The sequence below is a fragment of the Pogoniulus pusillus genome, chromosome 8 (genome assembly GCF_015220805.1).
Source record: "Pogoniulus pusillus isolate bPogPus1 chromosome 8, bPogPus1.pri, whole genome shotgun sequence".
NCBI lineage: Eukaryota > Metazoa > Chordata > Aves > Piciformes > Lybiidae > Pogoniulus > Pogoniulus pusillus.
In genome coordinates this window covers 37,412,056-37,427,453 of record NC_087271.1, presented here as the reverse complement: position 1 = coordinate 37,427,453, position 15,398 = coordinate 37,412,056, and the positions used below count along the sequence as shown (strand labels likewise).

The window sequence follows — 15,398 nt, the reverse complement described above, 5'->3', positions numbered from 1 at the left end:
CTGCTTTATGCAAGTCCAAATACTCTGTGTAGAGCACTTCCCTCCTGAAGGCACTGCAATGCTTCTTTCATCTCCAGAAGTCATAATACTGTACAAAATGGGATGATTTTACTGCTAAAATGGGCAGCAAAGCCTCTTTTCCTTGCCTTTGGGCTCATGCCCTGCTTATTTATTAGTTTGAGCATTTATTTACTGCTCAGTTTGGGGATGAGACACTTTGGTGTTCCTGTGCACTGAAGAGAGGAGTTTTACAGAAGGAGTTCTCTAATATAGAAGGGCTCTGGAGGGACATTTATTATAGGACACATTTGTTAGCTGAGTGTTCCTAGCAAATGTCATCTGATGACAGCTATTCCTCAATCAGTGTAAGATGCACATGGCTAAGAGTCTTACCTGACTTGCTGGTTTCTTTTTCTTGTTTTTCTGCTTTAAATTAGCAACTTGCCTCAGCTTCAATGTCCACTCAAATCCACCCCAAGGAATACTTACACACACTGATAGAATCATTGAATCAGCCAGGTTGGAAGAGACCTCATCAAGTCCAACCTATCACCCAGCCCTATCCAAACAACTAGACCATGGCCCTAAGTGCCATGATGTGTTATGAAAGTAAGAAGTCCCTGGCATGTTTGGAACAGAACAAGACTCTGGTGAACTGTAGAATTGTGAAACATGTCAACCAAAAATGAAAAGGGTTTGAGAGATCTCATTGTTCAGGTTCAGTTAACTCAAGGGAAACGAGGTCAGATGAAGAGAAGAAGGTGAAAGGGTCTTGGTTTTGATAAAAGCCCTTTTAGCAAGAAAGATTAGAGCTCAGGGGGAGATAGAACTTCTTGTAGGTAAGAAGCAGTGTGAAGGTAGGTGCATGAAACATACAAGATAGCTCGAGATGGAGATTATGGCTTCTTGAAAATTCTTGTATGAGGTGCTGGAAGGTGTCCAGAGAAGGGCAAGGATGCTGGTGAGGGGCCTGGAACACAAACACTATGGGGAGAGGCTGAGGGAGCTGGGGGTGTGCAGCCTGCAGAAGAGGAGGCTCAGGGCAGACCTCATTGCTGTCTACAACTACCTGAAGGAGGCTGTAGCCAGGTGGGATTGGGCTCTTCTGCCAGGCAAGCAGTAACAGCACAAGGGGACACAGTCTCAAGTTGTGTCAGGGGAGGTCTAGGCTGGATGTTGTTAGGAAGTTGTTGGCAGAGAGAGTGATTGGCATTGGAATGGGCTGCCCAGGGAGGTGGTGGAGTCTCTGTGCCTGGAGGTGTTGAAGCCAAGCCTGGCTGAGGCACTCAGTGCCATGGTCTGGTTGACTGGATAGGGCTGGGTGCTAGGTTGGCCTGGCTGAGCTTGGAGGTCTCTCCCAACCTGGCTGATTCTATGATACGGGGAACATCTTAGGGGACTTGAGCTGCCTAACATGGCTGCATTCCCCTGCTGCACACATGTTTATCAAAGAAGTGGGTCACATTCAGAAGAGGAATTTCTATGTTCCCATGGCTGAATAAGTTCTACTGTTTGCAAGAGCTGGACAATGCCATTTTAATGCAGACCTCTTTGAAGATTCAGCTCCTTCATGCACTTGCTGCTGTAGTTGCAGGCAGTGAGAGGTGATGTGTAAATTAGGCTGCTTTACTCTCCCTTTGATTCGTTTGGAGCTAGTCCCACATAGCTCACTGATACCCAAATGAGTGGACATTTGCATAACTTCAGAAGGTGTGAGAACACACAGCTCAGCACCCTGACATGCCTGTTGTTTCTTATTTCCCTGGAGTAGTTTGAGTAGCTGCAAGGTGCCTGAGTGGAACTGTTCTAACGGAGCAACAGCATTTGGGTACAAGGCTTTCTTTCTTCCCCACCCCCTCCTTTTTTTCACCCCTACCTCTAAATCTTACCCACATCTTCTGTTGTTGTTTGCCAGCTCTTCAGAGAGATACCAGCCAGACTGTGAGCTCTAAAGAGAGGAGAAAATAAGAATGCCTTTTGTGTAATGATCCTGGAATTAATTGGTCCTGGAAAGTCTGGGTTGCTGCCAAAACAGGGTTATTTATGTGGTAAGAAAGGAAAGGAGAAGGGTGGAGCTTTGGAAATTCAGGAATGCCCTTAGCTGTCAAATGGAGCTCATGAAGTGATTTTGGCTTCTGAGTTTGATGCAGAGCTCTGATTTTTCAGCAGCATCTAAAATGAGCAGCCAGGAGTTAGGAAAGTGGAGGACTCTGTAGTTGTTTTTGTTTCCAAGTGCATTGTGTGATAAAAACAGCTGCTCCTATGAAGGCATCCACGTTGGCTTGAGTCTGCAGGAGATCTGGCCACCCAAATCCCCCTGCCTTTCAAGCCATGGGTTTCTAGAGTCAAAGTTCTGCTGCAGATTAAGTCTTATCTCACAGGAGCTGACATTCCAGGCTGACAGCTCTGTGGAGAGGAGGATAAGGGCATGAGATGTAAGGCTCCTAAATACTGCCTGCATTGAAGAACTGATTACAGCAGGGAGCAGGGATGTGTCTACTTTAGAGACACTTGAAATACTTCTGGTTCATTTGATGAGCTTAGTGAAGTCCCTACTCTTTCTAGTGTGCACTGTTGTGTGGTATTGTTAGGGCAAAAGCACCATTTTTAGTGCTTTTTGGTTCGATGATGACATGGTGTGGAGGGAGGGGAGTCATAGAATCATACAGGTTGGAAGAGACCTCCAAGATCAGCCAGTCCAACCCAGCACCCAGTCCTGGCCAGTCAACCAGACTATGGCACTAAATGCCTCAGCCAGGCTTTGCTTCAACACCTCCAGGGACAGAGACTCCACCACCTCCCTGGGCAGCCCATTCCAATGCCAATCACTCTCTCTGACAACAACTTCCTCCTAACATCCAGCCTAGACCTCCCCTGCCACAACTTGAGACTGTGTCCCCTTGTTCTGTTGCTGCTTGCCTGGCAGCAGAGCCCAACCCCACCTGGCTACAGCCTCCCTTCAGGTAGTTGTAGACAGCAATGAGCTCTGCCCTGAGCCTCCTCTTCTGCAGGCTGCACACCCCCAGCTCCCTCAGCCTCTCCTCACAGGGCTGTGCTCCAGGCCCCTCACCAGCTTTGTTGCTCTTCTCTGGACACCTTCCAGCACCTCAACATCTCTCTTGAACTGAGGAGCCCAGAACTGGACACTGGAGGAAGTTCTTCACAGAGTGAGTGGCATTGGAATGGGCTGCCCAGATGATTGGCATTGGAACAGGCAACGCCTGGTGGAGTTGCCATCCCTGGAGGTGTTGAATCCAAGCCTGGCTGAGGCACTTAGTGCCATGGTCTGGTTGCTTGGCCAGGGCTGGGTGCTAGGTTGGATGAGCTTGGAGGTCTCTTCCAACCTGCTTGATTCTATGATTTTATTCCATACTGGTGTTACAGATGCTTCTATTTGTGGAGCTTAATCATTCCATGATTTATTTACTACTTTTTTCCCTTCCCCAAAGATGAGTGTAGATATTAAAGGTATGGAGAGCTTGTCTGTGGGATTAAAAAGAGGAAATAAGTGCAAAATCAGGAATAGCCTCTTCTTCCTACCTTCACAAAGCTGAAATTGATTTGTTTTCAGGCAAACAGTGAAATGAAACAGTCGTTATTGAGTTCTATTGTCTTAGTTTTAGGTAACTTACTGTGCTTCAGGCAGTTTTGTTCCAGCACAGGGTGTCTGCCTAGTAAGTTACTAAAAACATGTAAAGTGGAAAATTCCCCATCTGGAAAAGCTGTAAGTTTCAAGGAAAGTCAGAAATCTGTCAAAATCAGTAAAAATGGAGTTCAGGAGACACTGAAAACTGATTCAGCAGCATTTCTAAATAAAAGAAGTCTTTAGTGATGTGGAAATGTTAGAAATGGCTAAGCCTGGGGACTGATTGGTATCATCCTTTAATTTTCTTGTTCATCCCAGTTGTTTTCTTTTGGTATTTTTCTTCCCCTCTGTCTGATGAAAAATAATTACATTGATTTCATTCCACACTTCTCACTTTCAGAATCTCAACCAATAATACTTGTATTGGAAAAAAACTGCAGAGCTCTGTGTTTTTGGGGTAAAAGTGATTGTTTCCAGTGATGTTCTGGAAATCATAGAATCATTTCATAGAACCACAGAATCAGCCAGGTTGGAAGAGACATCCAAGATCACCCAGCACAACCTAGCACCCAGCCCTATCCAGTGAACTAGACCATGGCACTAAGTGGCTCAGCCAGGCTTTGCTTCAACACCTCCAGGGATGGTGACTCCACCACCTCCCTGGGCAGCCCATTCCACTGCCAAGTCATGCTGCAGGCTGGAGACGGAGTGGCTGAGAGCAGCCAGGCAGAGAGGGAGCTGGGAGTACTGGTGTGGATAGTAGCTGAAGATGAGGCAGCAGTGTGCCCAGGTGGGCATCAGAGCCAATGGCATCCTGGGCTGAATCAGGAGCAGTGTGGCCAGCAGGACAAGGGAGGTTCTTCTGCCCCTGTCCTCAACACTGCTCAGGCCACAGCTTGAGTGCTGTGTCCAGTTCTGGGCTCCTCAATTCAAGAGAGATGTTGAGGTGCTGGAAGGTGTCCAGAGAAGGGCAAGGAAGCTGGTGAGGGGCCTGGAGCACAGCCCTGTGAGGAGAGGCTGAGGGAGCTGGGGGTGTGCAGCCTGCAGCAGAGGAGGCTCAGGGCAGACCTCATTGCTGTCTACAACTCCCTGCAGGGAGGCTGTAGCCAGGTGGGGTTGGGCTCTTCTGCCAGGCAAGCAGCAACAGAAGAAGGGGACAGAGTCTGAAGTTGTGGCAGGGGAGGTCTAGGCTGGATGTTAGGAGGAAGTTGTTGTCAGAGAGAGTGATTGGCATTGGAATGGGCTGCCCAGGGAGGTGGTGGAGTTGCTGTGGCTGGAGGTGTTGAAGCCAAGCCTGGCTGAGGCACTTAGTGCCATGGTCTGGTTGGTTGGCCAGGGCTGGGTGCTAGGTTGGCCTGGATGATCTTGGATGTCTCTTCCAACATGGTTGATTTATGATTCTATGACAAGCAGGTTGCAACTTAGGACCTGTTTGTTCAAGCCCCTGTGTTGGCAGCTGTGGCAAAGAGAAGAGGCCTATTGGGCATTGTTCTGGTACTTGTGTCTTTTTCTTATCCTGCAGTTGTCCATGTGGCTCTCTGGCAGTTTGACAGGGCCTGGATGAGTCACACAGATTGTGTGTTGCTTCTGAAGCCAGGCTGTGCATAGAAAGGTCAGAACCTTAATTGTAACCAGCTTGGAGCCCAGTTAGAGCTCCTTCAGTACTGGGCATCTGCAGCTGCTTTTGGAGTGAGTTTGTGTTTGAAGGAACCTTTTTAGCCTGCATGCTTTCCATTCAGCCTGGACCTCCCTTCTTTCAACCAGGACTGTATATGTGGCTCCACATTTGGTGCTGATGAGCTGTAAAATGAGTGCCTTAGGATGAGACCCTCTGAAGGTGCAGTGGTGCAGAGGATTAGTGAAGGTATTAGAATGAGACTAGATCAGTATCCACACAACCTCCCAAAATAAGGCCTTGCAAGGACAAACCTCAGGTCAGTTTTTCTATGTTTGCTCTTGAGAGCTGCTGTCTGCCTGGTAGGAATCTTATTTACTCATTGGTTACACTTGCAGATCATCAGGGGTTCTGCCCTTGGGCCACAACACCCCCAAGCTACAGGCTGGGGACAGAGTGTCTGGAAAACAGCCAGGGAGAGAGGGAGCTGGGGGTGCTGGGAGAGAGTAGCTGAAGATGAGGCAGCAGTGCCCAGGTGGGCAGCAGAGCCAATGGCATCCTGGGCTGGCTCAGGAGCAGTGTGGCCAGCAGGACAAGGGAGGTTCTTCTGCCCCTGTGCTGAGCACTGCTCAGGCCACACCTTGAGTGCTGTGTCCAGTTCTGGGCTCCTCAATTCAAGAGAGATGTTGAGGTGCTGGAAGGTGTCCAGAGAAGGGCAATGAAGCTGGGGAGGGGCCTGGAGTAGAGCCCTGTGAGGAGAGGCTGAGGGAGCTGGGGGTGTGCAGCCTGCAGAAGAGGAGGCTCAGGGCAGAGCTCATTGCTGCCTGCAGCTGCCTGCATTGAGGCTGTAGCCAGGTGGAGTTGGGCTCTTCTGCCAGGCAAGCAGCAACAGAAGAAGGGGACACAGTCTCAAGCTGTGCCAGGGCAGGTCTAGGCTGGATGTTGTTAGGAAGTTGTTGTCAGAGAGAGTGATTGGCATTGGAATGGGCTGCCCAGGCAGGTGGTGGAGTCGCCGTCCCTGGAGGTGTTGAAGCCAAGCCTGGCTGAGGCACTTAGTGCCATGGTCTGGTTGACTGGCCAGGGCTGGGTGCTAGGTTGTGCTGGGTGATCTTGGAGGTCTCTTCCAACCTGGTTGATTCTAAGACCATGATCCATTGCATGAAAAAAAAATCTAAGGTTGCTTAAAGGGAAAAAAACACACAATTAAATGAGACAATAAAATGCTGTATTTGTTTATTTTTAGCCTTGTAGAAGGCTGAGAAAATCTCAGTGAACCCCTGGGATGCTGGGACTGCCTGCCCTGTCTAAATGTGCAGAGAGCCTTAGGACCATCTCTGAACAGCAGTGGATAGAGTGTTCCTTTAAGCAGGAAATAGAAAAGCAAACATGAAACCTCCTTTGCCTTTGGGTAGCCTGGTTATGTCAGTGAAGAGATGGCCTCTTGATTAAATCCAGACTGAGCAGTTTCCTGTTAGCATGCTAACTCAGCCCACAACATCTTACTCCAGAAGTCTCTTACTGAGCTCCTCTGCCAAATCCTTTCTCCCTTTTCAACTCAGAGGCAGAATTGCTAACATCACACAAATAACAACCCTTAAAAGTATCTTGAAGTGATTTTTAGCAGTTCAGTGCTTTGCTGACAAACTCAAGTTTAGAGTTTCAGGGTTTGCTTTTCTGTTTGGATTTGGGGGGTGTTGGTTTGCTTGGTTTGTGTGTTTTCTCTTAACTTTCTCCCAACATGATGTCTTGGGGAAGTTGCAGTGTTGCAACTGATGGAAAATGTTGTGCAGGCATCAATCCTGGAAACAAATTCTGCCTAAATTGCATGCAGAGTCCCATCCAGTATCTGTGAGAGGGTTTCACACCCACCAAGTAGAATATGGCCATAAGTCAGTACAGCATGAGAGGGGCAATCTGCTGGATAGAAAACTGAGAGTTAGATACAGCAGGGAAGACTTTCTTCCCTGTTTGGAAACCACAGTGGTGTCTAACTGCTTATTTTAAAAGTATATTTTAATAATAAGCTGAAAAGGCAGCAATATTTTCCCCCTCCTCCCTGTTTTTATCCCAAGCACAATTTCCTTAGGGAAAATTAAAATGGAAGAGATGAACAGTACCAAGAATGTAGCTGTTCCTGTGATGGTGGTGTCAGATATCTGACTTGAAGGTGTGTTGTATATGACAAATGATACACCTTTAAAACAGCCATAAGATCTGTGTAACACAAGGTTGAGTGTTTGCAGAGGTGTAAGCTCATCCCCTCCCTGTGGGTAGCACTGGGGTTTGGTGCAGTGAGGCTGTGCTTTGCCTTCTCTGCTTGTAAAAGGCATTAATGGGAGTAGAGTAGAATTGACCAGGTTGGAAGAGACCTCCAAGCTCAGCCAGTCCAACCTAGCACCCAGCCCTGGCCAAGCAACCAGACCATGGCACTAAGTGCCTCAGCCAGGCTTGGCTTCAACACCTCCAAGCACAGAGACTCCACCACCTCCCTAGGCAGCCCATTCCAATGCCAATCACTCTCTCTGACAACAGCTTCCTCCTAACATCCAGCCTAGACCTCCCCTGGAACAGCTTGAGACTGTGTCTCCTTCTTCTGTTGCTGCTTGCCTGGCAGAAGAGACCAACCCCACCTGGCTACAGCCTCCCTGCAGGCAGCTGTAGACAGCAATGAGGTCTGCCCTGAGCCTCCTCTTCTGCAGGCTGCACACCCCCAGCTCCCTCAGCCTCTCCTCACAGGGCTGTGCTCCAGGTCCCTCCCCAGCCTTGCTGCCCTTCTCTGGACACCTTCCAGCACCTCAACATCTCTCTTGAATGGAGGAGCCCAGAACTGGACACAGCACTCAAGGTGTGGCCTGAGCAGTGCTGAGCACAGGGGCAGAAGAACCTCTCCTGTCCTGCTGGCCACACTGCTCCTGAGCTAGCCCAGGATGCCATTGGCTCTGCTGCCCACCTGGGCACACTGCTGCCTCATCTTCAGCTCCCCTCTCCCAGCACCCCCAGCTCCCTCTCTGCCTGGCTGCTCTCAGCCACTCTGTCCCCAGCCTGTAGTGCTGCTTGGGGTTGTTGTGGCCAAAGTGCAGAACCCTGCACTTGGCCTTGTTCAGTCTCATCCCACTGGCCTCTACCCACCCATCCAGCGTGAAAGCCAACCCACAGCTGTGGCATCAGCACTTGTGATTCCTTTCCTGAAAACACCATCTTTCAGTTGCCACAGAGAACTCAAAGTCATGAACACATTTGGATCTGATAATTTTTGCAAGGAAGGTGTCAAAGTCATCTTGCAAACCTTGAACTGCAGTGTAACATTGCAGTTACTCCTAACAGTTTTATGTTTGGCACAATATTTGTCAACAAATTCAGGCTTTGCTGCTGGGGGTGTGTGCTGTTTTTAAACAACATGTGTTTTTAATGCTTGCAGCCTGCTGTATGCCTAAAAATAACTAGAAACACTCCTCTGACTTCTGTCATTGGTTTAGATCATAGAATCATAGAATCAACCAGGTTGGAAGAGACCTCCAAGATCACCCAGTCCAACCTAGCACCCAGCCCTATCCAGTCAACCAGACCATGGCACTAAGTGCCTCAGCCAGGCTTTGCTTCAACACCTCCAGGGACAGAGACTCCAGCACCTCCCTGGGCAGCCCATTCCAATGCCAATCACTCTCTCTGTGAAGAACCTCCTCACTTGTGATTTCCCTGTACTCGGCTCTGGTCAGGCCACACCTTCCAATGGGATGAGATTGAACAAGGCCAAGTGCAGGGTTCTGCACTTTGGACACAACAACCCCAAGCAGCACTACAGGCTGGGGACAGAGTGGCTGAGAGCAGCCAGACAGAGAGGGAGCTGGGAGTGCTGGCAGAGAGGAGCTGAAGATGAGGCAGCAGTGCCCAGGTGGGCAGGAGAGCCAATGGCATCCTGGGCTGGCTCAGGAGCAGTGTGGCCAGCAGGACAAGGGAGGTTCTTGTGCCCCTGTGCTCAGCACTGCTCAGGCCACCCCTTGAGTGCTGTGTCCAGTTCTGTCCATTCAAGAGAGATGTTGAGATACTGGAATGTGTCCAGAGAAGGGCAGTGAAGCTAATGAGGGTCCTGGAGCAGAGCCCTGTGAGGAGAGGCTGAGGGAGCTGGGGGAATTGCTCAGTAACTGAAGATGGACTTTGAGAGGATGGAATTTAGTTTGGTTTATTGTAAAAGCTGTGTCAGGGATCTGGCTTCTCTCTGATTTTGGGAACTTGCTTTTGCTTCAACCCTGTAGGTAGAAGAGGACCAGTTACCTTCAGAACATACTGTCAGCCAGATTGAGACATACAAGATCAGAACAATTAAAGCTGGAACTCTGGAGAAGCTTGTGGAGAACCTTCTGACTGCTTTTGGGGATAACGATTTTACCTACATCAGCATCTTCCTCTCAACATACAAAGCATTTGCTTCTACTAAGGAAGTCCTGGAACTTCTTCTTGACAGGTAAGAGCTTGTTTGTGATTGAGAACTGAGCCATCATTTCCATGACAGTTAGATGTCCTCAGGCCTTTTTAAGTCCATTTTCAGTGGATAACCCTTGGACAATTGTCAAGAATGCTGCAGAATTCAGATCTTTCAACTCAATGAAATGCCTAAGTGCCTGCTGCCTGCATTCCAACCCCTGTTAAAGTGTGGTTAACAGGCAGGGGAAGTGTGCTGTGTCTGGCTGCTAAGGAACCAAACTGGAACCCACAGAAGAAAATTAATGTAGTTTTCCTCCCACAAAACCCCAGACTGTGTGGAACCTCCTTGGTGCTACTGGTCACACTGTTCTTGATCCAGGCTGGGATGCCACTGGCTCTCCTGGCCACGCTGCTGCCTCATGTCCAGCTGCTGTCTGCCAGTTCTGTTCGCTCGTTTCGTTCCCCTAACGGTGCAGTCTTTGTTGCTTTGTGTTGGTCAGCTGCCAGATTGCTCTTTTGGGGTTCTTAGGCGTCCACTGATGTGCATCTGGGGAAACCTTCTTTCTGTAATCTCTGAGGCCTTGTGAGTGCTTCAAATAATATGAACCTGCCAGTCAAAGGGGGTTGTAAGCTTGGTGATACACACCTCAGTTATCGATTAAAGACTCTGGAGTTGCCTTAAGACATATATTTTGTCTTAAAGTATGTTCCTCTTTGCTGTCTATAACTACCTGAAGGGAGCTTGTAGCCAGGGGAGGTTGGTCTCTTCTCCCAGGCAAGCAGCAACAGAAGAAGGGGACACAGTCTCAAGTTGTGGCAGGGGAGGTCTAGGCTGGATGTTAGGAGGAAGTTGTTGTCAGAGAGAGTGATTGGCACTGGAATGGGCTGCCCAAGGAGGTGGTGGAGCCACCATCCCTGGAGGCGTTGAAGCAAAGCCTGGCTGAGGCATTTAGTGCCATGGTCTGGTTGATTGGCCAGAGCTGGGTGCTAGGTTGGACTGGATGATCTTGGAGGTCTCTTCCAACCTGCTTGATTTTATGATTCCCATATCCTGTTAAAATGCCCAGAAAGCATCTTCATGAGCGTTCCCCACCCAGTTCCACATCACTTTGGTTTTTAGTTAATTTCTGGTCTTAATTCTGTCTTTCTGAAGTACTTCACTAATGCAAATAAAAGTCCCACCTGAGACCATGACCTCATTTTACAAATCACTGTACAAACATGCCCAGAATTGCTTGCAGCAGCCCCCACCCTGAAGACCCTCTGCTGTCAAGAGATGCTGAAGAAAAACAGTGAGAGGAAGAGACTGTGGTGGAGATACTGAGGAGGAGCATACCGAGGAAGGGTTTAACTCACAGTGACAGTTGGAATTCAGCCTGTTTTTTTCATGCATCTGCATTTTAACACATCCCTCTCTGGTGAGTTTTGTTGCTGTCCTCAGAAGAGAGCAGATTGTTATGCAGGGAGCAGTTTCTATGCTGCACTCATGTAAAAGATCTCATGTATCTGACAAGCAAGTTTTGGATCTCCTGTTAAATCTGTGAAGCTGGGGGGATCACTGAAGTGATATTTTTGGATGAAGTTCTTGATGCTGGGAGGTTACCTTGGCTTCTTGGGGATGGGCTGGCTCTTTGGTCTGTGCAAAGCCTCTGGGCAGGACTAGGAAAGGGGATGTGGAGCAGACCTGGCGTCTGGTTTGTTCCTCTGCATGTTTTTGCAGAGGGCTTTTCAGTGCAGAGCCTTTGTGTGGGACAGGTGATTATTTCATGTGCAAGTGTCTGAACCTTTTCTTGGTCTCCTTAGTTGGATGGATTCGTTGGGTGCTCCAGAGTGCCCAAAAAGCCACCTGTGTAGCTCTAGAAGCAAGTTATAAGGTCTGCTTCAGAGGAGGGGCATGTAGGCTGCCTGACCCTGTCAGCATTACCCCAAGCCTTCCATGGTACATGATGGAGTCCAGAGGAAATGCTAGGAGGTCACCACTTCCTTCCCCTCTCACAAACCTTAGGAGTGTAGCATTTACAAACCTCAGGGATGTTTCTCTTGGCTTTTGGAATATCATGGTTCATCTAGAATTTAATGGCTTGGGACAAAATAGAGATGGAGCTATAAAAGTTAGACTGATTTATATGCAGCTGTGGAATATGGACTTGTGAAGAAAAGCAGATGTTATAAGGGGAAAGTAAAAGAGGAGTGGGTAGTAATTGAATTTAATCAACTTAGGGTTTAGTGCTGCGTTTAGTGGAGAACAAGCAGCAAAGGATCAGTACTTTGGCAGCTTTCTTGTTAGTGGTGCTTGTTAATAACAAATAAAATGAGACTAAAGTGTGTGTCAGTGCTTTACAAGTACTGCTTTTTACTCTCCACTGAAGTGAGATAGTAATGGAAAGGACAGTCTCTTAAAAAAGGCAAGTAAGATTTTGGCATTAGTTATCCCATGAAGAGCTTGAGCCCCGTTCCTTAGTGTTGGTGTGGAGGACTGATGATGAGGAGGAGGAAGTTCTTCACAGAGAGAGTGATTTGCCATTGGAATGGGCTGCCCAGGGAGGTGGTGGAGTCACTGTCCTGGAGGTGTTCAAGAGAAGACTGGATGAGGCACTTGATGCCATGGTCTGGTTGACTGGATAGGGCTGGGTGCTAGGTTGGACTGGCTGAGCTTGGAGGTCTCTTCCAACCTGCTTGGTTCTATGGTTCTATGGTCTGGTTGATTGGATAGGGTTGGGGAATAGGTTGGATTGGATGATCTTGGAGGTTTCTTCAACCTGGTTGATTCTATGACTGAAGAGTAAAGGAAAAGTTGTGAGTGGCAGTGCTGAGCTCTTGTTTGGTCTGAAGAAGAACAGTGGCCAGGTCAACAAAGGTCCTTCCAACTTTTTACAGGGGAGCTGCTTCTTCCCTTAGAGTAAGAAGGAACAGGATTTTCATCTCCCAGTTATAGGACACAGGGTTGGTTTGGGTTTGTTTTTTTATAGGAGTGTATATATTGGCAATGTGTGATAGGATATTAGAAGAAACTTCTCACTGAAAGGGCTCTCAAGCACTGAAACAGGCTCCCCTGGGAGGTGGTTGAAGTATTTAAAAGAGGTGCTGAGGGCCATGGTTTAGGAGCAGTCTTAGTAGAGTTAGAGAATGGTTGGACTTGATGGTCTTTTCCAAGCAGAATCATAGAATCAGCCAGGTTGGAAGAGACCTCCAAGATCAGCCAGGCCAACCTAGCACCCAGCCCTATCCAGTCAACCAGACCATGGCACTAAGTGCCTCAGCCAGGCTTGGCTTCAACACCTCCAGGCATGGTGACTCCACCACCTCCCTGGGCAGCCCATTCCAATGCCAATCACTCTCTCTGACAACAGCTTCCTCCTAACATCCAGCCTAGACCTCCCCTGCCACAACTTGAGACTCTGTCCCCTTCTTCTGTTGCTGCTTGCCTGGCAGAAGAGACCAACCCCACCTGGCTGCAGCCTCCCTTCAGGGAGTTGTAGACAGCAATGAGGTCAGCCCTGAGCCTCCTCTTCTGCAGGCTGCACACCCCCAGTTCCCTCAGCCTCTCCTCACAGGGCTGTGTTCCAGGCCCCTCACCAGCTTCCTTGCCCTTCTCTGGACACCTTCCAGCACCTCAGCATCTCTCTTGAATTGAGGATCCCAGAACTGGACACAAGTTGAGATGGCTTTCCCTGAGTAACAGAGGCAGCTAAAAAAAACAGATGGTGTGCTTAAGGGAAACACAGGGAAAAAAGGATCCTGTTAATGTGCAATTCAAAGTATTTTAAGATAGATGCAGCTCCCCATGTTTCAGGCAGAAGGTACTGGATTTTTATTGTGATGCCTTTAAACTGGGCCTCTGGATAGTTTTTGTCTGTAGTAAAATCAGTGCTGTGCCATTTGCTCTTAGTAACTCTTGACACTGCTTGGAGGTTGTGAATTAATCTGTTCTTTTTTTTGTTTCATCTTCCCCTTCAGGACATCAAATTAAGCTTTTGCTTTTTATTCTATTTGAGACTGGAGCCCTATTAATTCTTTTGACTGAGTAGAGCCTATGAAGGTTTTCCTTTTAACACAGAGTAGAAGTCAAACTAAACAAAATCATGGGCATAGGCTGGTACATGGACAAGAGAGGGGGATGACTTTTATTTTCAAAGCTATATGGGAGTAATTGGACATCCACATCCCTTTAGTATTCATGGAAGTTTGGCATCCAAATGCAGCAGCCAGCTTTGAGAAGCTGCCAAGCCTTTCACATTGTACCTTCTGAGATTTTTCTCTTTGTTTGGTAGGGAGATGTAAAAGAAGAAAGAAATCTTGTTGGCAGTAGGATGTGGAAACACTGAATGGAAGTTCCTGGAGGGAGGGAAAGGAGCCCAGCTCATGCTGCCACCAGGCATGGGGATACTCATTGAGTCAGTCATCAGCAAGTTTGCAGATGACACCAAGCTGGGGGCAGATGTGGCTGGGTTGGAGGGCAGAAGGGGTTGGAGGGCAGAAGGGCTCTGCAGCAGGACCTTGACTGCCTGCAGAGATGGGCAGAGTCCAAGGGGATGGTGTTCAATAGCTCCAAGTGCAGGGTGCTGCACTTTGGCCACAACAACCCCATGCAGAGATACAGGCCGGGGTTGGAGTGGCTGGAAAGCAGCCAGACAGAGAGAGATCTGGGGGTGCTGATTGATACCCACCTGAACATGAGCCAGCAGTGTGCCCAGGTGGCCAAGAGAGCCAGTGGCATCCTGGCCTGCATCAGGAATGGTGTGGCCAGCAGGAGCAGGGAGGTCATTCTGCCCCTGTACTCTGCACTGGTTAGACCACACCTTGAGTACTGTGTTCAGTTCTGGGCCCCCCAGTTTAGGAGGGACATTGAGATGCTTGAGTGTGTCCAGAGAAGGGCAACGAGGCTGGGGAGAGGCCTTGAGCACAGCCCTACGAGGAGAGGCTGAGGGAGCTGGGATTGGTTAGCCTGGAGAAGAGGAGACTCAGGGCAGACCTTATTGCTGTCTGCAACTACCTGAGGGGTGGTTGTGGCCAGGAGGAGGTTGCTCTCTTCTCTCAGGTGGCCAGCACCAGAACAAGAGGACACAGCCTCAGGCTGTGCCAGGGGAGATTTAGGCTGGAGGTGAGGAGAAAGTTCTTCCCTGAGAGAGTCATTGGACACTGGAATGGGCTGCCCAGGGAGGTGGTGGAGTCGCCGTCCCTGGAGCTGTTCAAGGCAGGATTGGATGTGGCACTTGATGCCATGGTGTGGCCTTGAGCTCTGTGGTAAAGGGTTGAACTTGATGATCTGTGAGGTCTCTTCCAACCTTGTTGATACTGTGATACAGCATGGTGCCTCCAGAGTGCACCCAGAGACACTGGGAATATGGCAGAGCACAGGGTGCACTCCAGGATTAACCATTCACAAGTATGATGAAAGCCAAAAATATTTAACTGTCCAGATGAGAGCAGAACTGTGCCAAATGCCTTGTAGGTATTTGAGTTTGTTCTGGTCATCGTGTTCCTTGCAATGGAGCTTCAAAGCGAGGCTGTGCTGTGCTTGGCACAGGCACAGAGCAAGTGGCAGCTGGTCCCTGTCTTGAGGAGCTCACAGGAAAGGGGATGGATCCTGTCTGATGGGAGTGCCACGGGCCACAGCTGGGTAATGACAGCGAATAACAAGTTAGTTGTGCATGTTCATTCCTTCTGCTGGAGGGTGGCTCATAAAGGGTAAATGGAGAGGAAAATGACAGGAGAGAGGGGACACTAAAGGAATGAGTCCTTCAGTAGCCAAGCCCCATGTTTGGGGTCAGTAGC

At 48.8% G+C, this 15,398-nt stretch overlaps 1 protein-coding gene across 1 annotated transcript in view; it reads left to right on the top strand.

Annotated features, from left to right (window-relative positions):
• Positions 1 to 15,398, top strand: part of RGL1 (ral guanine nucleotide dissociation stimulator like 1) — a 99,068-nt gene that overhangs the window by 26,925 nt on the left and 56,745 nt on the right. Inside the window, 1 exon segment of the mRNA XM_064148078.1 lies at positions 9,455 to 9,663. Coding sequence (XP_064004148.1) covers positions 9,455 to 9,663 — 209 coding nt within the window.